The sequence below is a fragment of the Ammospiza nelsoni genome, chromosome 13 (genome assembly GCF_027579445.1).
Source record: "Ammospiza nelsoni isolate bAmmNel1 chromosome 13, bAmmNel1.pri, whole genome shotgun sequence".
In the NCBI taxonomy this organism is placed as follows: Eukaryota; Metazoa; Chordata; class Aves; order Passeriformes; family Passerellidae; genus Ammospiza; species Ammospiza nelsoni.
In genome coordinates, this window is record NC_080645.1 from 15,638,064 (window position 1) to 15,661,887 (window position 23,824).

Genomic DNA, 23,824 nt, shown 5'->3' on the forward strand with positions numbered 1-23,824 from the left:
CCGCTCTGCCCGCCGTAAGCGCGGCGGGGATTGGCTGCCGCGGGGGCGGGGCCAAGCAAGGAAGCGCTGGCTCGGTTGGCCGCGGCGGGCGGAAGGGGCGGGGCGGCCGGCGGAGGGGAGCGGGGTCAATGGCGGCGCTGCGGGCCCGGCGGTGCCGCTCGCTCTGAGGGGCCGCGGTACGTGCCGGGGGCGGGCCCGGGGCGGCGGGGCCGGAGGGAGCGCCTGGCGGCGGGGATAGCGGCGTGGCCGGGCCGCCAGGCCCTGGGGGTGCGGGGGTGAGAAGGGCCGGACTGGGCCCCGCGAGCGCGGCGGGCCGGAGGCCGGAGGGGAGGTGCGGAGAGGACCCGGGGCAGCTCCAGCCCGGCACGGCCGTACCGAGCTCTGGGGTACCGCAGGCAGCGGGGCCCGGGGCGGGTTCAGGCCGGTGAGGCCGATTCATCCCGGGCCGCTCCGGGCTCGGCTCGCCGCGCCTCGGCTGATGCGGGGCGGGGAGCGCTCCCGGCCCGGCCCGGCCCCGGTGGGTTGATGGAACGGGCCGGTAAATCGTGCTTGGTGTTTACAGGGGGCTGAGTCTGTTGGAAACTGCGCTCCGGTACCCAAGGCACGGTCCCTGCCCTACATCTGTTCCAGCCTCAGTGGTGGCAAGGGTGGGGAGGTTTGGGAGGTTTTGTGATCCTGGGGTGTTACCGTCTGGTGTTATAAAAACGTTGTTTGCAACTGTGACAAACTCCTGTCATTTGCAGTGACAGCATAGCCCTAGAATATCTAGTCACCAGACGGAAACACTGATAAATAGGGAAAAGTTGCCAAGTGCATGTTTTCTGTTGGGTCTGGTTTGTGTGTGTTAGCTTCAGATGGGAGAGGGCAAAGAATACAGCAAGATGACCAAACTTTACAAGTGCAAATGAACTTTAATCTGATGCTGCTTGATGGGGTTTTCCCCAAGATGGGGTTGTCAGTGTCAGGCACCAGTTTTCAGGCTGGTGTTGGAAACACCATTGCTGCATCTCAGGCCATAATTAAACCGTAATCGTGGTTTAATTGATGTATCAATTGATGTATCAATTCATCATGTTGTCTGAGCAGACTGACTGATCCAGGTGGTTTGCTGCTGAAGGCTGTAGTCCCCAGAGGATGCACAGGACTGTGTTCTTGCAGAATCCCTTTCTCTCAGTTTGCTTTTATTACTTTCTGTCACCATTGCATTGGAACCTTTTGTTTCCTCTAGGCTGAGATGACACAAGTGGAGAAACAAATTATGTTGTTTATGCAGCACTTGGATAGCAAAGCTGGCCTTGTGATCAGGACCTCTATTCAGCAGTGGGATTCAATTTTTATCTTCTCTGTAGGTTTCCAGCTTGAGCCACCTTCAGAAATTGCACTCAAAGAGCAAATGTTCCATGCTTTCTGGAAAGCGGAGTTAGGGTCTTAGGGTGGATTTTTTTTGTTTGATATTAAAGAAAGAAAGAAAGAAAAGTTTAAAGAAGATAAAATCACCCGCCCTGGATCTGTCCTTCCTGTCCCCAGCTCCTAAGAGAATTCTTTTCTCTTAACTTCTTTTAATAATTCTAACCTTAAGAATGCATCCTGCTGTAACAAATATTTGTCCAGTGCTCTAACCTTGATTTCTGCTGAGACTTCAATTTTTCCATTTTTGTTTCAAGCAATGCCCCCCAAAAGTATCAGTTTTGGGATTTCAGGACTTCCTGCAGGACTGGTTCCTTGTGGTATGAAGGAAGGATGATAATTTGGGTTTCTTCCCTAATTTGGGTTTCTGCATCCCTTCCTCCTTGGAAAAGTTCTGGGATCTCTTCTGTGCTGAAATGCAGGGTGAGATCCCAAATGAGCAGTACTTGGCACAACTGTGGGCAATCCTTAACTTGCTGCAGTTATCCAGGGAGATGATAAAGCAGAAAAAAGTTATGTGTGCCTGTCTTTAAATGAGCAGCTCTGTGTGTTGTGTTTGTGTTGTGCTTCTGTGTACAGTTTTGAAGTACAGGCTTGAAACAAAAACAGGCATCGGGGCTCCATGGAGCTGGCAGAATAATTCTGGAAGGAGACACCCAGGACTGAGAGAAGCAGTTTGTTTCATCCTGGGCTTACAGGTGTCAGGACCATGAGTTTATTTGTTAGGCTGACTATTGGAGCATCTCCACCCTGCCCTGGTACTGAAATCTTGAGCAGAGGTGGCTGCAGTGTGTGGGAAGGGGCTGTGCTCTCTGCAGGGCAGTGCTGCTCATTTTCTAACCCCAGCTCTGTCTCAGCCCTCTCTCACTCAGCTGTTGAGCTCCCAGGCAGTTCTCCCCAGTTTATATCCTGGGCAGTGTTGTGTGGTCATGGTTCTGTGGGATGTCCCTTTGGGCAGTTCAGGACAGCTGTCCTGGCTCCCTCATGGTGTTGGAAAAGAAATGAAATTTAGCAAAATATTTAATTATAGTGAGTTGTGTGTGAACTGGTTTGTTAAAAAGTAGTTTTGTAGCCGTTGAAAGTGTGTGTTGGGTTTTGTGTGTTACCTAGCAGGTAGTCTTAGAGATTTAATAAATAATTAAACTAGTGCAAGAAAGTAAGAATGCTAACCTGTCTAGAGGCAGCATACAATGCTCTTAGAATAAGATAAGCAGAGGATTAATGATCTTGTTTGTGAACCAAGGAATGTATCACAAGGGGTCTGTGACCAGGCAAGGGGAACAGGGAACTGTTTCTTGGAGACTTTGTTGTGAATCGCATGTATAAGAGGGAAGCACCCATACGTGAATTTGGGGGCTCGGACTTTGGGACGTGAGTCCCCCAGTTCCCCGGGCCCTTAATAAAGCACCCACAAAACTTATCCGAGTTTTGTGTCATTTATCAATCGGGCAACAATGGTTTCTTGTGTAGCTCCTCACTGGCTGAGTGTAAAACACTGGAGATTCCTTTACTTAGACTAAATCTAAAAGGCTGTTATCAATGTTTTTGTCACACCAAGCCCAAACCCCAGAGCTGTTCCAGCTGCTAAGAAGTTTAGCTGTGTCCCAGCCAAAGCCAGGAGAGTTGCTAATTTCTGAAATCTCACTGTTAATCACTTCTAAATAAATGCATTCAACAACTGAAAACAGGCAAGCTTTCTCAAATTTTCATAGATTGGCCAAAAAGACTTGGGATTTGATGTTTTGCCATCACTTTATTTCTCTTCAGAACATATGTGGAGGAACAGAAATAAAAGGATGAGAGTGTAGGTGAGGGTGTTTAATTTAATTTTTTAAAAATATTTATTTAAGCAGAGTAAATCCATTAGAACATGACTTTCAGAAAAACATCCTGAGGCAGACAACTAACAGGAAATATATGAAAAAAGAGTAAAGAAGGAGTAGTAGATGATGTTTATTAGTTTTAGCAGTTATGCAGTGAGTTTGTGTCTCAGTCAGTGCTTACTATGCAGTGTTCTTCAGAGAACTGGAGTTATTGTGAGGACAGCAGGTCTGTTTTTCAGGATATTTAATAATCACTCATTGAAAAGCATGATCAGACTCCTGACTGTGTTTTTAGCAGACAGTATCCCACCATGGAAGGGGGAGATGGCACTGCTGACCTGGTGATTAACAAGAGGTTCGTGTCTGAAGCAGAGCTAGAGGAGCGGCGGAAGAGGAGGCAAGAGGAATGGGAAAAGGTCCGAAAACCTGAGGACCCAAAAGGTATGGGCTCACTTTAGTAATTACAGGGAAAAGAGCTGAGGATTTTTCACTTTTGTGGGAAATATAAATTCTGGAAGGAGACACCCAGGACTGAGAGAAGCAGTTTGTTTCATCCTGGGTTTACAGGTGTCAAGAGCACAAGTTTCCTTGTTAGGCTGAGTACTTGGAGCATCTCCACCCTGCCCTGGTACTGAAATTTTGAAACAGAGGTGGCTGCACTGTGTGAGAAGGGGCTGTGCTCTCTGCAGGGGAAGTGCTGCTCATGTCAGTAATTACGGGAAAAAGATGTGAGAATTTTTCACTTTTGTGGGAAATAAAAATTAAAAGTAATGGCTTTTAATATTCTGTAATTGAAGTGGTTTTTATATGAAGGAACTGAGAACTGTTGGTGGTTTAGTGTTTCTAACCTGGTCTCCCTTCCTGATTTGTTCCTTTCAGAATGCCCAGAGGAGGCATATGACCCACGGTCCTTGTATGAAAGGCTCCAGGAACAGAGAGAAAAGAAGCAGCAGGAGTTTGAGGAGCAATTTAAATTCAGTAAGCAGCAAACTGCTTTGTATTTGCAAACTGCAAACTGTGTTGTATGCAACGGCTGTGCACAACCTCTGAGTAAAGCACCTATCTGCGTGTTTTGTCTCCCTCTCTGAGAGGGAAACAAAGGCTTCAGAGAGTATTGAAATCCTGGATTTTTAGAGGAACATGTTCTGGACACTGAGGCAGCACTGCACACATGCAAAACTCAAAAGGTGTTTGCAGTTATCAAGCTGCAAGCCTGCAAAGTGTTGAATACTGAATATTGCATATAAAATAAAAAAAAAAATCCCAAACAAACTTGATAGCAATGCACAAAGAAATGGCAAAGTATTGTGGTTTTGTGACTCTTGAACTCATGCTTTAACACATTCTTGAATCAATTAAAGAAATCCCGTTAGAGCAGCTATTTCCAAGTCATAATTATTTGACTAAAAGTGATTTGAAAGTTAACATTATGATTTGGAAGAAGTAAATTTACATGTTTTGATTTTTTAGAAGTAGATGTTTGACTCTTCTAATGAAATGTCTGGATTTCTGGTTTTATAGAAAAGTGTTTGCCCTTTGAAAAGTGGCAAGTACAGATAGCAGCATTAATGCATTAAGTCTCCAGCTGGGCCTACAGCATTCTTTCCACTTAGAGTTTCCAGTAAACTTCAGTAGACTTTTGATCCCATTTTTGGAGTCATTTTTGGTAACATGACTAAGCAATTCTTGCTGAAGGAGCTACCCAAAAATTGACTGTTAGCCTGAATAGGAAGTGCTTCTAGTAACTGCCTAAATGAATAGTTTTTTCTTGGCCAGTTATATTAGATCTGCAACAGCTTTGTTTTGGTAATCCAAGTACTGGAATGGGAAGCAGCCCTGAGAAATAAACCCACCTCTGCTTTTAATGCAGCCACAGCAGAATATCAGACACCACCTAGCCTGGAGAACAAAACCTGCTGCAGAGTGCCTGGGAGGGAACCTCAATAAAACCTCAGCTCAAAGCACCTCACTGGCTGCTCCTCTTAGTTTGCAGATGAGTCAGGCAGAAAATGAGATTAATTCATGTAAAAAAATGTCCTGAGTGCCACTACTTTTGCTCTCTGAAGGGGTCCTCAGTAGTAATAGTGAGTGCTACAAGTTACTGTTGAAGGATTTATGAATGAGCTCTGCATGATTTGGAAGGAGCAGGGATTGGCTTTTATAAAGTAACCTCAAATAATCATTGATTTCCAGAGTTTTTCTGTCAGACACAACTTGCCAGTTATGGGTGTAAATGGATTTCCTAGTTTGCCCTCAAAGTGACTAGGGCTTGCCTGTGTGGGTTGAGGATTAAAAATATGGTGACTTCATGTAAAAGCCTAACATATGGAATTAAACTTTAATGAGGACTAAAGATGATGTTTGGGCTAAGATTTCTGAGGATGACTACAAAGAGAAGGATTTGGTCTTCCTGAAACATAATCTTTGTTGCCATTCTATTTAAATAATTTGCTCAAGAGGCACTGAATATTTGCAGAATAGGAAATAAAAGACTTTCCTGCTGCACTAGCATGTACTTTCCTTAAAATAGGGTAGCATTTTTAGAAAGAATTTGATTTTATTTGAAAATTAGGAGTTGTCTTGCTTCTACTTTAAAAAAAAAATTGAACTGGTGTTAAAACTAATTAGGTAGGAATTGTTTGCTCTAAGAAAATGTTCTTCCTCTTTTGAGGCAAGAAGTGTGGTTTTTTTTTTAGTTATTGGTTGGTTTAAGAGAATTCAGAGGAGACAGACAGACTTGGTGTCTGAAACCAACAAATTTCTTCTTTCTTTATTCAGAAAATATGGTAAGAGGCTTAGATGAAGATGAGACACATTTCCTTGATGAGGTTTCTCGGCAGCAAGAGCTACTAGAAAAGCAACGAAGGGAAGAAGAGCTGAAAGAATTAAATGAATACAGAATATCCTTTGCACTAAGGTGCCTGGTGGTTACCTGGAGGAGGGCAAGAGTGGGCTGCAGTTTGTTCTGTCACTTGGCATTCTTTTTATAAAGCTGCTTTACAGAATGTGTATAGTGATACATTTCCAAAGTTTAATGGCTTCATTGTAGCTTTGATAGACCCCTGCAATGTTTGATATTCCCCCTCAACTCCCACTTCTTTGATCCTTTCCTTCTCCCCTCTGCATTGTTTTGGGGTTTGGTTTTTTGTGTTAGTGAGGTCATGAAATACCATAATTTAAATGAAAAAGAGAGCATAAAGAAAAACCAATATATTATTTATAATATTTTGCTTTTATCTTCTTATGAAAAATTACACGCTCTTTTTTTATCTGTATATTGCCTGATTTTAACATTCCTGTCTGAAATAATGTGTGGATTGCTCTCTCTGTTACTCTTCTTGGAGTATTAGATGCTTTCTCTCTTGCTGATTCTTTCAGGATGAGAAATTAAATACATCTGATTTTCTTCTGGGAAGTCAGTGCCCATGGAGTCCTGGCTCCTTTGGGTAATACACACTTGTAGGCAGGATTAAGGACAGGACAGTTTGGCTTTGCTATTAAATTTGCCTAATTTTCTTGTAGATATGCTAGAAAATCATAGAGGATGTTTTTCCTCTCTAATTAGTGCCAGTCAAGGGAGGTTGGAATGGTTTGAGAATTTCTGTGCTAAGCAAAATGTTTTTTTGAGGTTTACTGAACCTGTGCAGAATCTGATGGTTTCCTTGTCTAGATTGCTTTTGAGTTAGAGGTGAACAAAACACAAATGCTCAGGGAAGCTTTAGTATAGATGAAGAGTTTGTGGACACAAGGAGGTGACCAAAACCAGTCAGCAAATAAAATTGAATAGTGAATATTTCAGAGATTGGTCTTACCTTGTGTTAGTCAATGATTTACAGTTTGGAGCACATGTCCTGTGAAGAGCATCTCAATTAGCTCAGGAGTGTGTTTAGGGAAAAGCAATCCTGATGAATTTTTTAAACTTCAGACATAGGCTGCAGTTAGCTGATGGCTTTGGAGTATTTTCTTGATTTGCTGTATCTATTAATGGGATATTCATGGATATATTTAGTTTTGGTGATGGTTGCTCTTGGAGCTGGCTGATCCAGGGTTGTGCAGTGTGAGATGGTGCTGTGGGAGCAGCTGACAGCTCTTGTTATGTCATGTACATCTGGGCTGAGCCACACCAGCCCTGGGGGGATCTTGAGTTACCTTGAATTGGCCACATAACACACAGATCCCTGAACAGCCTGATCAAGAATTACAGAGCATCTCACCTCAGTCTTTGCACTCTTAGTAGTGTTGGTGCCTCTGAATCTGAAGTCTTAATGTAAAAATTAAACTTATTGCTGATGGAGTGGAGGAAGGGAGAATGTTTTATAGCCACCTCATCTTGTGAGAAAATCAAAAGTGTTGCCCATTTAATTTCTTTTTTAAATTGACTTGTGTTTGAAATTTTTGGTGGTGTTCTGAAATGCAAAAGTGGATTTTGCTTCTGCAGGTTGTTACTATAAAAACAAATTTATCACTGCAGTGACAAAAACCACTGTGCTGCATTTATAGGTGCTGTTTAAGTGCTCTTCCAAATTAATAAGAGCAATGTCAACCCAATGGATTTCACTATTTGCTCTTTTTCCTGCAATAGCATTTAATTTAAGCTACCCAGAGGCATTAATTTCATGGTAAAAACTGTGTCAATATTCAAGTACAGAGATTTTTTTTTTTCATAATTTTTCAGGTTGAACAGTCACAAAATTCTACATCCTCAAGATAAATATGCCTTGGAATATTTTAATGTACTCTTGAGCATAAGAAATTCATATGCATGGATGAATAGGAATTTTTCTTTCTCCTGCATGAACAACTAGGTTTGTTTGTTCCTTACCTATGCAGACCCCCCTGTTCAGATAAAGACTTACAAATATTTTTAAGCCATTTCCAAGAAGTATTTGAGAGCAAGATCAGCTTGTCTTTACTGCTATCTAAATGTAGGAACAGTCCCCCCTCCAAGAAGCTGGCTTTGCTGAAGGACAGCTTGTTTAGTGCAGTTGATATTTAAGATTGAGAGGTTTGTTTCTAATGTTGTCTTCCTGAGAGGGAACACTTCTTGGCTGCTTAGAGCATTACATTTGCTAATGACAGCAGGATGTATAAAATACCTACTAAAAATGTGCTGTGCCTTTCTAGTTGAGGAGGTTTAGGAGAATGCCATCCTGGATGGAAGCTAAAAGCCTCTAATTTGGTACTTTCTTTTAAAAGTAAAAGAAAAGCCTTTGAGTTCCTCAGTCAGGCTTAGACTATAACAAGGTAATGGACCTGAATGTGGCAGTTAAACACTGCAGTGTGTGGAAGAATTGTGTGGCAGCATCAAATCCAATCAGCATGAGGAGCTCTCAGATGATTTCAGACAGCCACAGGATGGCACTCCTGTGCCATCTCAAAAACTGATAAAATTGAACAGTGGTTTGGGCTGAGAAGATTTTTGGTTGAAGTAAGGAACTGTTTGGGTTACTGATGTATCCTTAGGAAAATCAAGTAATAAATGGCATCTGAACATTCCTGTCTGTAAAGGGATTGGAGACTGGGTGTCACTTCAAACAAAGTCTAAAAGTTTTTTGATTTTGAGATGTTGAGTAGGGGGAAAAATCTATGGCTTCAAATATATGGGCCACCAATGTGAAATTCACTATCCAATATATGTCTGCAGTGACTGGGGCATCTGTGAAACTCCAGCTTGTGGAACTGTAGTCAGAAGAGAAACTATTAGAACACTAGGTTTGAGTTTATAAACATGCTTTTAAACTAAGTTAATTTGCCTTTGCCTGTGCAGTTAAAATTTTTGCAGAATTTTGTGTGATTTTCCTGGCACCTCATCTACAAACAGGGTCCTTGGCAGATTTCCCTTCATCACACAAGGAGATGTGTTCAGTGTGTGCAGAGTGTGCCCTGATAAACACACCCTGCTCCTTCTCATCCCATCTGAGAACCTGCTCAAGCTTCTCCACTTCATTATAGGTTTCAGCTGCATTCCACCTTGCTAACACTGTTTTAATCTGCTTAGCTTTTCTGAGCAGTTTTGGGTGAATCTTGGACCACAGTTCCCCTTAATCAAAGTCTCCTTTCTCCTGGGATTGGTGCTCAGACCAGCAGTAGAATCCTTGTGGTCCTCACAGAGAGATGAGCTGCAAAGGTGGAGTGCTAAGGACCAAACCAAAAAATGGAACTGTTCTGAATTGCTAGGCTGAAATCTGCTGGGCTCAGCATAAAGAGGTCTGAGGAGTGGAAGTGAGTGCATAAATTGCTACTTAGCTTTTCTGGTAAGGATTAGAGTGTGGAGCAGCAGATTTGAATTACAAATGTGTTGATCCCTATAGAAGGGGAAGTACTGCATTGCCTTTTTGGTTTGTTTGTTTTGGTCCAGCCTGACCTTTTTGCTTTTCTAAGGAAAAGGCAGGATGGTGGATGTGTTCCTGGGTGCTGGGTGTGTTGTGTTACACCTTTCTGGCTTCAGAACAGCAGCTCCCAGGCTGCTCCTGGACATCCTCACAGGGAGAGCTGGTCCTGATACCAGAGAGAGCTCCAGCCCCAGAGGGGAAAGTGTCTTCTCCTCTGGCTGAGGCTACCAGCTCAGTGTCATCACAAATGAGTTTATTTGGGTAGAATATGTGAATGAACTTCGGTCACTGCTGTCAGCAGAGCTGGCTAAATATATCAGGGAGGAAATGTCTGTTCTCCCCATTCCTTCCCAGCTGATCCTTAACCCTTAATTCACAGCACTCTCACTAAAGTGGGAGTCAGTATGGACCCAAAGAAGGAAACTGAGAAGAAATTGCCCATGAAGTCAGTGGAAAACAAGAACAAATTTTCTCAGGCAAAGCTGTTGGCAGGAGCTGTGAAACACAGAAGGTTAGTTTCACACTTCTATAAATTCCTGAGGAACGGAACCCAGTTAGCAGTGTAAAGGGAGACAGGCCAAAACTGCCTCCAGAGAGTGAGGTGTAAACCTTAGCCCTAAAGAAAAAGGGGGAAGGTATAAGAAAAGACCAGTCTTGTTTCTATAGGCTCTCACAAACTGTGGGGAAAAACATGAAGCAAATCAAATAGATAAGTGTGTGTAAAGCAAGTGGGCAGGATCTTCATTTTAGAGTGCCAGGCTTGGGCAATCCTGCTTGGGGTTTGAGGGAATCTGTTTTACATCTCTGTTTGCAGATATCAGTGTCACCTCACAAATGCAATTTCATTCAGGTTGCCTGATTTATCAGCCAATTTTACCTGTGTTTAAAATGGATTATTTTAATGGATTTACACTGATACATCAGCACCCTTTCCATCCCAGCTGGATTTGTGATGTGCTTGCTGCTTTGATCTTGGCCTGCAAACACAGCTGCTGGTGTACTACAGGTTATGGAGGAACCAGGCATGTGGGACCAGACTTATTTCCCCCAGATGAATCATCTAATACTTGAGATGATTACTGACATCTCAAAGTGCAGTGTGTTCAAATTGTCTCAGGGAATGTGAGATTATTTTAGAAGCTTATCTTGTAGGGTGATGTTTAGCTCCCAGTACAGCAATTAATTGCATGTCTGAAAACTGAAGTAAGCACTTCCACCACCTGATGTCTGTGGGGTTGGGTGATAGTTTGGGTTTTAGGAAGGCAGAAAAGAAAAACCTTGAGCTGATAACAAGCAGCCAAAAATGTTGTTTTTGTCTTGTAACTAATAGTACTTAACCCAGTGGGATGTACAAAAGGAGCTGGCATGTGCTTAATGGTACTTCTGAAGTCTGCAGATGGCATCTGCTTAAAGAGAGCATCTTAACTGACATGTCAGTGCCATTGCACACTTGCTTTGCAACCTTCTATTTTTGCCGTCTTATCTTTTATTGCAAAGTGGCCCAAAGCAAGTGTAGTGTGAGCTCATCATCTGCTCCCTGAGCTTTGTAATTTCCTCTAAAGGATGTATTACTATTAAAAGCTCTCTGCACAGAATAACCTTTCATCTGTACTGCATGTTCTGATAGGGACAGAAAAGAGTTAATGCATCCTAATGCTCATGCTTCATCAGTTCATCACTGCAGAATCTGGGAAGCATTTGTTTGTGTGGATGCCTTAGCACTGGGAACGTGCAGGAGTCAGGGGGAAATCTCAGCAGTGACAGGGGAGAGCTGTAGAAGCTCTGAAGAGTCAGGAGTCCCAGTCATGCTCCTTTCTCCCAATGCCACTTTGGACCCAGAAAGGACCTTTGTGGACACTGCAGCTCTGTCCATTGCTGTGAGAGTGTCTGAGCTGGCTGGGTGCAAGGTTTCTGGATGGTTTAGAACAGGTGCTTGAAGGAGGGGAAGGAAGCCCTGCAAGGGAAAAGTCATGGATATTGGCATTAGCAAGTGTGGTAATCATCCACACGTGCAAGGCTGTGGCCATGGGGGTGTCTGAAGCTCAGCTAGTCATTCCCAGTCTCCTGTGGGGCACATCCTGCTCAACAGGCAGCTCCAGGTTGCTGTGCAAGGGCTTTGACTTGAACTCTAAGAGGTGTGTTCCTTTCCCAGGATAAAAAGTGATAGGGGTAGTGTAGGTGTTGCTGCTTCCTTGGATTCTGCATGTTCCCCAAGGAGCCTCAGTTAAAGGCAGGTGGAAGTGGTGATGGTCATGAGGGGACCCTGCTGGCATCTGCTCTAGCATTTAAGGCAAAGATGTAACAATGACTTCACAGTAATTAAGTGGTTGCCTATGAAGAACAAGACACTCTGTTATTTTTTCCACAGTTCAGATGGTGGTAACAGTGTCAAGAGGTTGAAATTAGACACTGACCACGAGGAAAAGAATCCAGGTACGTCCGAACTTCTGTGTGTGGGAAGCTCTGTGTCTGTCACTGAACAGCAGCTGAGTTGGGGTTAAATCTCATAGAGGATTTGCATTTCTGTTCCTTCACTGGACAGCATGGACTTTGGTTGGCATGTTCTCTTTTAAAGCAGTAGAAATGGTAAGTGTGGGAGCTGACAGCCTTCATGGAAAATAGGGCTACAGGGAACCTCTGAAGCTTATCAGGATGTCCCCTGCCCAAACCAGCCCTGACAGATGCTTGTCTAAGGAGCTCTGAAGTCTCCACATATAGACTGTCCACCTTCCTTTGAGAGTTTATTAATCTGAAAGAGTTTAACCTGATAAGTAATGGAATTGTCCTTAGGTGCATTTCAAGCCTAATGCTTGTTCTGTGGGCAGGAGACACGGAGAACAGATCATCCCCTTCCTCTTCACTGCAGCCTTGCGTGTATTTGTATACATCCACTTCATGCTCTGAAGTGATTCAGTCCATCCTGAAATCAATTTGTTTCAGAAAATTGTGGGGAACTAGAAGAAAAATGAAGTTGTGTTTCAGCTGTAGCTGTCAGGGCTGCAATTGACTTGCTGTCAAGCTACTCTGACACAAATCGGGTGAGCTGCAGTTGTGTAACACAACCCAAGGCACTTCCTGAATCTCCTTCTGTTCAGTAAACTTTCAGAACAGCAGAAATAATTAATTAGCCATGGAAGATGGGAGATGTTGACTAGCAGAATAAGGGAATAAAACTTTTTCTCAACTATGCTGTTATATTGCAAAAAAATTACTCAATTACTCAAAGCAGAGCATTTATTTAGTGGGTTTGGTACTTGACAAGCATCAAACTGACAACTTTAGAATAAAAAGATCTGTAATGCCAGCATAGAGCAGGAAAAAATCCCCTGAGGTAGCAAGTCCTTCCTGTCAGAATGCTTTTATTACAGCATAAAGCTGCCTTATGCTTTAATTAAATCCTGAAATCATCCCCTGCTTATGTGGGAAAAGCAGGTGAGCGACACATGGCGGTTCCTGGGCTGATTGAAATCACTCTAATTTTTGACTGCACTCTGGTTTTTGACTGAGGTTTGTGTCTTGCAGAAAAGCCCTCGTGTGTGTCCCTGGGGAGCAGCTCGGTGGGAGGCTCCACGGTGCACTGTCCCTCAGCTGCCGTGTGCATCGGGATCCTGCCCGGCCTGGGCGCCTACTCGGGCAGCAGCGACTCCGAGTCCAGCTCGGACAGCGAGGGCACCATCAACTCCACTGGCAAGATTGTCTCCTCTGTCTTTCGTGGCAACAGCTTCTTTGATGGTCCATAACACAACCCCTCCGTGTGTAATGTAGTGCAGAATATCTTCCAAAGCCCTGGTGGATGCTTGTTGCATCCTTCTGCCCCAAATATAATCTTTCTAGCTAACCTCTCAACTTTATTACACTCAGATATTCCTGAAGTAACTCATTATTTCCCCCCCCCCACCACCACTCCCTCCCCCCCAACTTTCCATTTCTGGGGTGCATACTGAGCCTGGAAGAAAAGCTGCCATCCTAAAGCAGAGGGCACACCTAACCATGTCACAAAGGTCTGAGGGTATGGAGGAGAGAGCTTTATCTTTTACAATTCTTATGGAAAGAATTATGTTGATTTAAGAAGTTTATACAAGACTAACAGGCAAAAAATAATCACTTGAAGCAGTGAAGTCTTGTAGAAGCAGCCATGTGTTCTGTTTTAAAATGTCATTTTTATTCTGTATTTGAAAAATGGGGGCAGAACCAAATTTGAGCAGATGGTGAAGTGTAGATTGCCATGACACTGTAAAGAAGTTTTAGTGTTACATGATTAAAGACATTCTGAATGCATTTTTTTATCTCTGCCTGTGCCATTCATAATTGTTCTCACTCCATTAATCAATTTGTGCTCTACCCAAACAGCCAGAGCAGACTGTTTGGGTCCAAACCACCATCCAGGAGAGGTGTAGGTCAGTTTCCCACAAAAGCAGAGGTGGTGAAGGAAAACTTGGTCTGAGTGAGTTCACAGGAACTGCAGGTGGGTTTTCTGCTCAAAGGCTGCTCCAGCACTGGGGCTTGACAAGTCATAGAGCTTTTCAGCAGCAGTGTTCTGAAGGGCATGAACCCAGAGTGGGTGGGACTCCCCTGTTCAGCCAAACTCCTTTGTATGGGAATTGGAGAATTCCAGAAGTGGGGCTGAGGGCCCATCCTCTCAATCTCAGTGTGCTGGTGGCAGTTTGGAGGGTTGGAACAGCTCAGCTCAGGGGTGGAAGTCTCTTTGTGCAATCCTGCTCTAAGTGCTGCCCTTGTGAGAGCAGCTGGTCAGTGTGTACCAAAGGACAGTCACCTGGAGGTGGCACTGAGGGACTTGGGAGGGAGCAGAGAAAACAAGGCCTGTAGTGGATTCATGTCTTAGCCTCAGTGCTGAATTTTCCAAAGGAGATGGGGAGAGTTGTGCTCACAATGCAGCTATCCTTAGCCAAACACCCTTTCTGTTTGCACAGCCCTGTTCCACAGACAGATCTTTACAAACACACTGCAATTCCTCCCCTGCACTGGGCTGCCTGGCACCTCCTGTGTTTGCTCCAGAGTTGCTCCTGCCTCTTCTCCAGCTACTGTAATTATGGCACTTCCAGGTGGGAAATAAGCAGATTTCGTGCAGCTTCCCTAATGCATTGCTTTTGGTGACTTTCGTCTTACTGAGCTATGGAATGAAATGGAAGTGGTGCACAAAAAAATGCATGTTTTTTTTATTAAAGTTGTATGGGCAGGAGCCTCAATGAGTTAGTATGAGAGCTGCTGGTGTTCCTCCCTGTCTTGAAACTACATCAGTTATCTGACTGTAGAGTCAGAGCAGCCTTGCCCACCTGCCAGCATGCTGGGCCATTTTCCTGAGTGGTATCTTGCACAGCTGAAGTCAAAATGCCTGATTTAGCCAGAAATTTATAGTGGGAGTTTCCAGCCAATTGTGGCAAGTGCAGGTGAGATGGTGTGTAAATTATGGAGTGTAAATTTTGATGTGGATATGGCACTGTGCAGGGCCAGGAGGAGATATAATCCAGGAAAAGCAGATCTGAGGGCCCTCTGCCTTTCTCCTGTTCCTGGAAGAATGGAATAGGACACTTGGGGAATGCCTTTGAGTCAGCTCTGCTGTTCTCAGGGCCTGGCTCATGAAAACAAACTGCAGAGCTGTCCCAGCTCCTCACTCCATCTCTTGGTCCCATTTACCTTTGTACATCAGGAGCCATCTGACATTAAAATACTCCAGTGCAGGAGATGTGCTGGGAAGTGCAGTATGGGATGGACGATAAATCAGACCTGAAAAGGGCAGCTGTGGCAGTAACCTTGCCCTGGGCTGCCAAAGCTGGAGACAAGCTGGCTGTGGCTGGCTCCAGCAACTCTCATTCACTGGTGGGTTTAGGTACATTTTTTTGTTGTTTTTTAAGAAAAAACCATGACTGCATAGTGTGTGCTTCATCCCCTCCCCAGGGACAGCTCAATAAACCGCTCCTTGTCTGTGCTAGTTGTTAAAGTTTCAGGAGGTGTTAAAAAAACCCAACAAACCCCCACAAACACTCTACTAGCAGCAGAGTTTATGAGCTCCTGCAGCTGCATGCGAGGTTCTCTTATGGAAATAAAAGTTAAAAAAAATTTTCCAAAGCCGCAGACTTCAATCTGGAAGCTGAGCTGCATACAGCATTATTTTTAAACAAGCCACCCTTCAAAGGCTGCTTCTCCCTTTGGAAAAGGGTGGTGTTGGTTGTTTATTTTCCCTTCCAGGAGGTTTTGCAAGGCAAAAATGTTTCTCAGAACAGTCCCAGCTCTCCCAAGGGATGGGGTCTCACCCAGCGCTGTGCTTGGAGCCGACTCACTGTGGGACAGCCCGGGGCCCTCTGTGCTGGTGGCAGCAGTGACAGCCACAAGGCTGCTAGCAGAGAGCACAAGCAGCAGCACACGTCTGTGCAGGCTTTCTATGGGGACAGCAACCTCCCACTTCAAAGCTGCCATTAATGGGGAGGAGACTCAAGTCAAGTCTGCTCGAGTTTGGAGTAGGGCTGGTGATCCCTGCCGGATATTCAGCAGCACACTCAGCTTCAAAAGACCTTAATCTGGTTAGGAGCAGCATAAAGCAGCAATTAGCACATTGCTGATAAGCAGCTCAAAGGAGCTGCTGGAGAGCAGGATTTCATTACCCAGCCCATCTTCTCCGCGGCAGCAGGGAGCTTTTGTTACTCAGACTTGGAAAATTTTCTAGAGTTGGAGCAGCAGTGAACCGTGAAACTCCCTTTGATGGTTTGTTGTGGGGTCACCAGGCTTTTCCCAAGCACACAGACTCAGCTCAGGCAGGCATTAAGGGCATCCTGCCTTCCCCAGGGTATCCACCTTCACTAAATCTCCCTCTGGGATGCTGCCATTGACAGTGTGGGGCTGATCCTGGGCACTGCCAGCACAGCAACTGAGGGACCAGGACTGGCCCTGTCAGGGTGACTCCAAACACTCCAAACACCCAGACAGTGTAAACCACTCCCAGCCCTTCCCATCTAAGAGACTCTTGTTTTAAATGTCCAAGTTTCTTTATTAACCTGAGTATAACAAATATAACATGTACACAGTATAAAAATGAACACAGAACCTGACAGGTGTACAGGTACAACACAAATACGTAAACTATACAACAACCAGTTCATTGAATGATAATATATTAAGCATTTCATTGCTTGGAAAAAGCAAGTTTTGATCATAAAAATTGTATTCTTTACCACTGAAATTATACAAAGTACATTCAATACTGAAAAGTGACTCAACGGAGCAGGACCAAGGCATGGCCTGGCTGCTTAGTGTTACCTTGGGCCAGGACTGTACAAAATGAATCCAGACACTTTGCTGGGATGCGTCTTAAGAACTTAGCAATTAAATTAAGAAGTACAAAGTGTTTCAGGGAGGGTATTCTTCTCTTAAAAGCATGTGGGACGTGCTTTTGGCAGGACCACCAGGCTCCGGCAGCATGCAGAGGGCGCAGCCTGGCACGGCTCTACGCGGGCTCCGAGTTGATGGGGGTCAGGTTTTGGTGCTTGAAGTACTGCACCACTTGCTGGGGCAGCTCTGCCAGCACAGCTTTGGCCAGGGTCTCCTTGGGGACCTGTGAGCCAAAGGGAACCAACACCAGTGTTAGGACAGCCACAGGGGACTGACTGAGCAAACATGGCTGGGCTGGCCCAGCTATAGATCTTGGCATTTAATACCCCTTAGAGTCCATTGATAGCTAGCATTTTATACACCAGGGATTATTATATTCTATACTACCACCCTTCCCTCCAGGAGAGAATTCACTAGTACAGAGGAATAAAACATCCTGGGTAGGTCAGAAAAAAACAGGTGTGAGTGGCAGGAGGTGAAATAGAAAGACACTGATAAATTGCAAAGAAGGGTAAGATAAGCACAAGATCCATCCTTGGCATTTAAACCCATGCTAGTAACAGCCTCTGTCCCAGAGTTGTCTCCTGGATGATTGCAATGGACTCATCCCACAGAGGGGACGTACAGGGCCAGTGCCACCATTGCCCTTTTCTACAGGGGATTGGGGGCATGGGGCTCCTCCTCAGGACAATTCAGCACAAAGCCCTTGGTGTGTGGCACATCACGGGTGCTGGATGAGGCCTGAGTGGGAGTCACCAAAACCAGCACAGGGCTGTGGCAAGGGGCGTGAGCCCAGTGCTGCCCCACCTGCTGCAGGAACCCTGGTCCTACTCTGAGTCACTGGTTTTTGCTCCCACCTGTCTGACCACAACAAGGGGTGGAGAAACACGGCAGGCTCAGGTGGAACCATTAAAGAGCTGCAGAGCACAAGCCACCCCTCCCTGCAATGCTGATCTATGTGATCCACACCACAGCATCCCTGAGGCTAAGACAGAGCAAGACAGGCAGGTACCTCTTGCCTCTGCCTTGGCTGTTCCACTTGCAGGGTGATTTCGAGGTCTGGAAATCCATCCATTTTTTTTTATCTTGACTTTTTTTTTTTTTTGTCAAATAATTAAATCATATATCCCTACATTATCCAAATCATGTGTCATCAATACACTTTCAATTAACCTTCCTCTATATTTCCTAGTATCAAAAACAATAACCAACTGTCATCATCACTCCACAACCACCCCTAAATAAACATGGAATTAACCCCAGAACTAATTTCCCCCCCCCCCAAAAAAAACCAAACAAAAATACAAACCCTGATGATAAATCATCAACCAATCACCCACCAATTTTTACGTTCTTGTAGCTTATAAAAAGCATGGCTGAAGATGGCAAGATGGCTGCCATACACACCCAAGAACAAGAGACTTAGTCTTAACTTTAATGTTAGTTTTTGCTAGGAATATACATGCAAGTATCAGTGCTCCAGTGTAGATGCCCTGGATACCTTAATTAGGTAGATAGCCCATCTCCCCCGGGATCCTTCCCTGTGATGGTGTACACAGGGGTCTTATGTTGAAGGAAGAGGCTAGGATTTGACTCCATATTTCAGAAGGCTTGATTTATTATTCTATTATATGTATTACATTAAAACTATACTAAAAGAATAGAAGAAAAGGTTCTCCTCTGAAGGCTAGCTAAGCTAAGAATAGAATCAGAAGGAATGATAACAAAGGCAGCTGTCTCAGACTCTGTCCGAGCCAGCTGGGCTGTGATTGGTCATTAATTATAAACATCTAAGACGGGCCAATCACAGATGCACCTGTTGCATTCCACAGCAGCAGATAACCATTGTTTACATTTTGCTCTTGAGGCCTCTCAGCTTCTCAGGAGGCAAATCTTAGGGAAAGGATTTTCATGAAAAGATGTCTGTGACGGATCCCTCCCTGCCAGCCCAGCCCATCTCCCCTGGGATCCCTCCCTGCCAGCCCAGCCCATCTCCCCCGGGATCCCTCCCTGCCAGCCCAGCCCATCTCCCCTGGGATCCCTCCCTGGCATCGCAGCCCATCTCCCCCGGGATCCCCCCCTGCCAGCCCAGCCCAGCCCAGCCCAGCCCATCTCCCCCGGGATCCCCCCTGGCAGCCCCACTCACGTTGCGGAAGTTGCGGAAGGGCACGAACTGCACGATGTCGCGCACGGCCTCCTCGCCCGTGTGCGAGCGCAGCACGCGGCTGTCCCCGTCCAGGAACTCCATGGCTGCAAAGTCAGCGTTGCCCACGCCCACGATGATGATGGACATGGGCAGCTTGGACGCCTGCACCACGGCGTGCCTCGTCTCGTCCATGTCGCTGATCACCCCGTCCGTGATGATGAGGAGGATGAAGTATTGCTGCGGAGGGGAGGGCGCGGGGTCAGAGCCAGTCGGAGGCCAGTACAGATGTCGAAATTCAGGACATCCCTCTGGCTGTCCTGGATTACCAAGACCCCTGCCAGGGGGCTCAGAGACCTTGGCACAGAGCCCAGGACACCTGTGACTTTGATTATGACCCATGGAGCAAATTACCAACCTTATATGAAGATCTGCAAGCCAGGAAAGTATAAGTAGAATAAGAATTAGTTTGTCACAGCGGGAAAAATAGATTTTTGGGGTTTTAAGAACAGGTGTTTCAGGAGGCAAGATGGAAGAATTTAAGTGTGTCCAGCCTTTCTCCTTCTTCTTGGCCTCCATCTTCTGCTGTGATGCTGGCACTTTTAAATTGGTTTAGAGTAGAAGCTCACTGGCTAACATAAATGATAGGTATTGGGAAATAATTGTAAATATTGTACACGTAGTTTGTTGTATAAAAAGATAACACAGCCCTGGGGCAGGCAGAGTGCTTCTGTCTGTCCTGCTGAGTGGACCTTGGCAGGTCAGGAGAAAGGATTTTATAGATAAGAAACAATAAACAACCTTGAGACTGAGAGCTGAAGAGTTCTGACTCCTTATTTGCCCACCAGGCTAAGAAAAAAGACTTTCTAACATATCTCAAAGTCACTCTGAGCAGCTAAAATCCCGAGACACACCCTCACACTGCAGCCAGGACTCACACATATCGAGGGGTGGCAGGGCCCCTGGAGATTTGGGGGTGAGCTTCACCATTTCCCAGGTCAGCTGGCATCATACCCTTCAGCAGAATCCAGAAATTCAGGTGCTCCTGTTCTCCCTGGTTTTTGAAAGATCTTGAACAAACAACAACCAGCTCCCACTCCAAAATATTTTTCTGAATTACTGATTTACTGTACTTAATGGTGCAAAACAAAATCAACTTCTAAACTGCACAGGATCTCTGTCAGGGCTGGGAGGAATTCAGGGTTGGGACAGGAGCCCAGCTGGGAAATGAAATCTCCCTCTGCCTGCACACAGTGGGATGGTTTTTGGGGTGCTGCCATCAACATCTCCCTGCTCTGAGGGGGATCATCTCCTGCATTGCCCTGCCAGGCGGTGGGGCCATCCCACACTGCTCAGAGCTCCTGTCCAAAGCCATGGCTGTGGGATGCCCTGAGGGGGATGCAGAGGATGTCAGCAAGCTGGGGGATGACAGAGCAGCATTGGGAACTGCTCCCCTTCCCCTGCGAAAGGGCTGCTCCTGCTGCTCCTGCAGAGCTGGGGAAGGATGGACAGAGATGGACAGACGGTCATGCTGGACTCAGCTCTGCAAACCTGGAGCATGTGGACCCCCAAATTCCCATCTCCTCTGTCTCCAGGGAAAGTAATAGCTCAATTTTGGCACATTACAGAGCTTGTGTGTGCTGAAGAAGTGACGAAAACAAGCACTTAAGAGCATTAAAGCCCTTTGTTCTTCTCCTCATTCTTTCCATTTCCTCTGAAAACCGCTAGTGCAGCATCCTGGAAAAGCAAAGGAAGGAGTGCTGCCCCAAGCCTGTTTTTCTGGTCTTCCTCCAGCCCACATCCCCTGAAACCTTCCCTAAGCTTCATCCACTCTTGATGATCTGCAGTGCTAAACTCCAAGTACTAACAAGGCTGGGTAGAGCTTAAACACAACTGAGGACACTGGTGAGATTTTCCCAAGCCAGACCCTTCCCCACTCCAGCCTCTTTTGATGCATTAACCTGGCCTGCACAGCACAGTCCAGAGTTTAGTTTTTATCTAAATATAAATTTCTGAGAGCAAAACATGGTCAACCAGAAGTCTGCAGGGCAGGACTGCAAGATCTGAGTCTGGGGGACAAGACTAAATTTCAGGAGAAGACCTGCACTGGTCATAACTGGAAGCTGGACTTGAACCTCACCCCATCTGGGAACCAGTATGGGAGGAAGAGTATGAAACCTTGAGGGGAGCACCTGATAATGACTTTCAGCTGATTCTCCCTTTCCCTGCCTGGCCTCTCTCCTGGAAACATGGAAAGGGTTATTTCCCTTTGTTCCCTTTTTTTTCTGTAAAATCTGTAACAGGATCTGAAAAAAAATGCAGGAAAATATGCAGGAAAAGGGGTGGGGAGGCAGAGCTTGTCAAATGTTTATCACAACATATTTCAGAGGTAAAAAAGAAGTAAGAGCTGATGCTGGGGATCAGCCTCAAAGCCCAGGGCTGCTTGGGGTGATGAAGCAAAGGACCAGGAGGCACTGCTGGAGAGCATCAGTGGGAGATTCCCCAATGAGCAGTGACAGTTTTGGTGGTGCCAGTAAATGACAGCAGGACAGGGGTGCTGGTGGCACCTCTGGGCTCCAGCTGCAGTACTCAGCCAGGCTGGCACCTCTGCCAAGCCACAATCAGAGCTGCTGGTGCACAGGGACCAGGCTAGGGGTCCATCACACACCAACCAGCAGCACCTGCCTCCTTTCTCCTCTTTTTCTTGTTAAAATGGCTGATCCCTGCATCCACATGGGCTCTGGGATGATTCCCAATCCATTTGTTAATGATATCAGCAGGACTTGGAGGGATTAGGCAGCACTGAACAGCATGAGGTGAGAAAAGGGGAGGTTTGGATGCAGGAACCCTGCTGGAAAGGTGAGTTTTAATTCCCCAAAGCTTATTAATCCTTCCCCAAGAGCCAAGTGGTGTAACACCCCTCTGTCCCTCCCCCAGCCCCAGGATGTTTTAGTCTCCCATCCTTACGAGCTAAGGGCTGTTTGTGATCTATGTTGCTATGGAAAAACTACGAGGATTTTTGGTTTTATTTGAAATGCTGGGAGCAGGCGAGAGCAGGAGGAAGAGGAGGGCAGGTTCAGGCAGCCACTCAGCACCAGGGGTGGCTTTGATGCACGAGCTGAAGAGGGGATGGAAGAGGAGAGGACCCCGGGGGAGTGAGATCCCTCATCAATAACGCTTTGTGCTGCCAAAAATCCACCCGAGCCAAGCCAGGCTTGCCTCTGACGGCACTATTAGTGCCCATTATTTAAAATCTCCCTTGATTAAACTATTAGTGCCAGCAGAGGGGTGCAATTTGCATATGATTAGTGCCTCTGCTCAGTGCTGAGCCCGTGGGCTCTCCCTCCCCCACTGACAACACAGAAAACAAAAAAATGAGGACCTGGATCTGTGCTGAATTAAAGCAAATTCAGTATTTCCTTATGCCTGGAGCTGGGAAGAGCAACAGCACTCATAGCAAGGCTGGGAAAGGTCCTCATGAGGAATAGGCTTTCAGTGTGATCCTGCTTTGCTCCAGGCAGGAATCAGGGAAGCTTTTACCCCAAAATCTTGTGCCATGCAACTGCTGGTGCCCAAGCTGAGCTGTTTTGGCCAGCAAAAGCCAGGGGCCAGATCTGCCATCCTCCACAGGCAGCCTGCTGCCATAGGGACCCAAGGGAGCTCCATCTTGCAGACTCCAGATGCTCTTCACACCCCTAAGGGCACACCTTGGTCAGCACTGGCAAGGCTGGACCCACAGACAAGGGAAAGACATGAAACCCAGCTCAGGGTTTGCGTTCCCCAGCCCAGAGACACCAGGATTGCCATCAGATCATGGAATCTCACAGACTTACAGATGCAGTTTCTTGTTGGGTGGCTTGAGCTGCAAAACGAGCCACGTGGTTGATGATGGGCGAGAAGTTGGTGGGGCCGTAGAAGCGGATGTGGGGCAGGCAGGCAGAGTATGCTTGGACAATGCCCTCCACACCTTCAGGGAAAGCAGAGAAACAGGCATTACAGAGGGTCACAACTCAGGACCACAGCAAACCCAACCAAGAATCACTGGCTCATGCTGTCATGGAGCTGAAGTCAGAGCTATTCCCCCCATTTCCTGACCAAGTCATCCCAAATTTCTGAATATCCAAGCTTTGCTCTTCAGTCACTTTGTAATGGGTCCTCAGACCTTCTGTGGTAGGGAAGTGCTCATAGTACCCACAGTCAATGAAAGCATTCCTTAGGACTGTGAAAAAATCTCAGAATCAGCCAAGGAGGAGGAGCGAAAAGAAAAGCAACTCCTGGTCCCTGAACATAACCAAAAACAGACAGAGGGTCCATGGTAGCCCTAGTATAGATAGTAGCCCTTACCACTCAGGATTGAGCAGTCCTTCAGCCATCACTGTGAGCAGCTATCAGCTGCTAAATGGAGCACTGAGTCTGAATTCCCCATCTGCTGAGCAGGCCTTGTGTTTCTTGCAGCCTTGCAGGGGGAGCAGACGGCTGGTAGGACACACCAGACAGCAGAGCGAAGGCGGATTTTACACAGTCTGAATCCAGCTGCAGCTTACCCTGGGCCTTCCTACACACCCCCAAATTTTCTGTGCTTTCCTCTGAGTGTGCCTTTAGTGTGTGCTCTGCTTCACCATTCATGTCTGTCCCTGAACATGCCTTGAAAAATCCCCATGATCACAGGATCATGGAATGATTCAGGTTGGAAGGGTCCTTAGAGATCCTCTTAGTGCCAACCACACTGGCATGGGTGGTGATGCCACCCAGCAGATCAGGTTGATCAGGGCCCC

General features: G+C 46.0%; 2 protein-coding genes across 9 annotated transcripts in view; one reads left to right on the plus strand and one right to left on the minus strand.

The window, feature by feature from the left end:
• Window positions 1–115: 115 nt before the first annotated feature.
• PSME3IP1 (proteasome activator subunit 3 interacting protein 1) lies at window positions 116–13,840 on the plus strand. 2 transcript variants are annotated; one of them, XM_059481787.1, is made up of 7 exons: window positions 116–176; window positions 3,529–3,671; window positions 4,110–4,208; window positions 6,009–6,135; window positions 9,945–10,073; window positions 11,931–11,995; window positions 13,085–13,840. In XM_059481787.1, the coding sequence occupies exons 2-7, from the start codon at window positions 3,542–3,544 to the stop codon at window positions 13,300–13,302; spliced, it is 768 nt and encodes a 255-aa protein (XP_059337770.1). In that variant the 5' UTR covers window positions 116–176; window positions 3,529–3,541; the 3' UTR covers window positions 13,303–13,840. The 2 variants fall into 2 exon arrangements, with proteins under 2 accessions (XP_059337770.1, XP_059337771.1); XM_059481788.1 differs by having other exon boundaries at window positions 117–176; window positions 3,526–3,671.
• Window positions 13,841–16,541: 2,701 nt separating this feature from the next.
• CPNE2 (copine 2) overlaps window positions 16,542–23,824 on the minus strand; it is a 50,225-nt gene continuing 42,942 nt past the window's right edge. For all 7 annotated transcript variants that reach the window (XM_059481783.1, XM_059481782.1, XM_059481785.1 and 4 more), the window contains 3 exons: window positions 22,883–23,016; window positions 19,053–19,289; window positions 16,542–17,129 (listed from right to left, as the gene is read on the minus strand). In XM_059481783.1, the coding sequence (XP_059337766.1) occupies window positions 17,022–17,129; window positions 19,053–19,289; window positions 22,883–23,016 (479 nt within the window). In that variant the 3' untranslated portion in view covers window positions 16,542–17,021. The remainder of the gene's footprint in view (window positions 17,130–19,052; window positions 19,290–22,882; window positions 23,017–23,824) is intronic.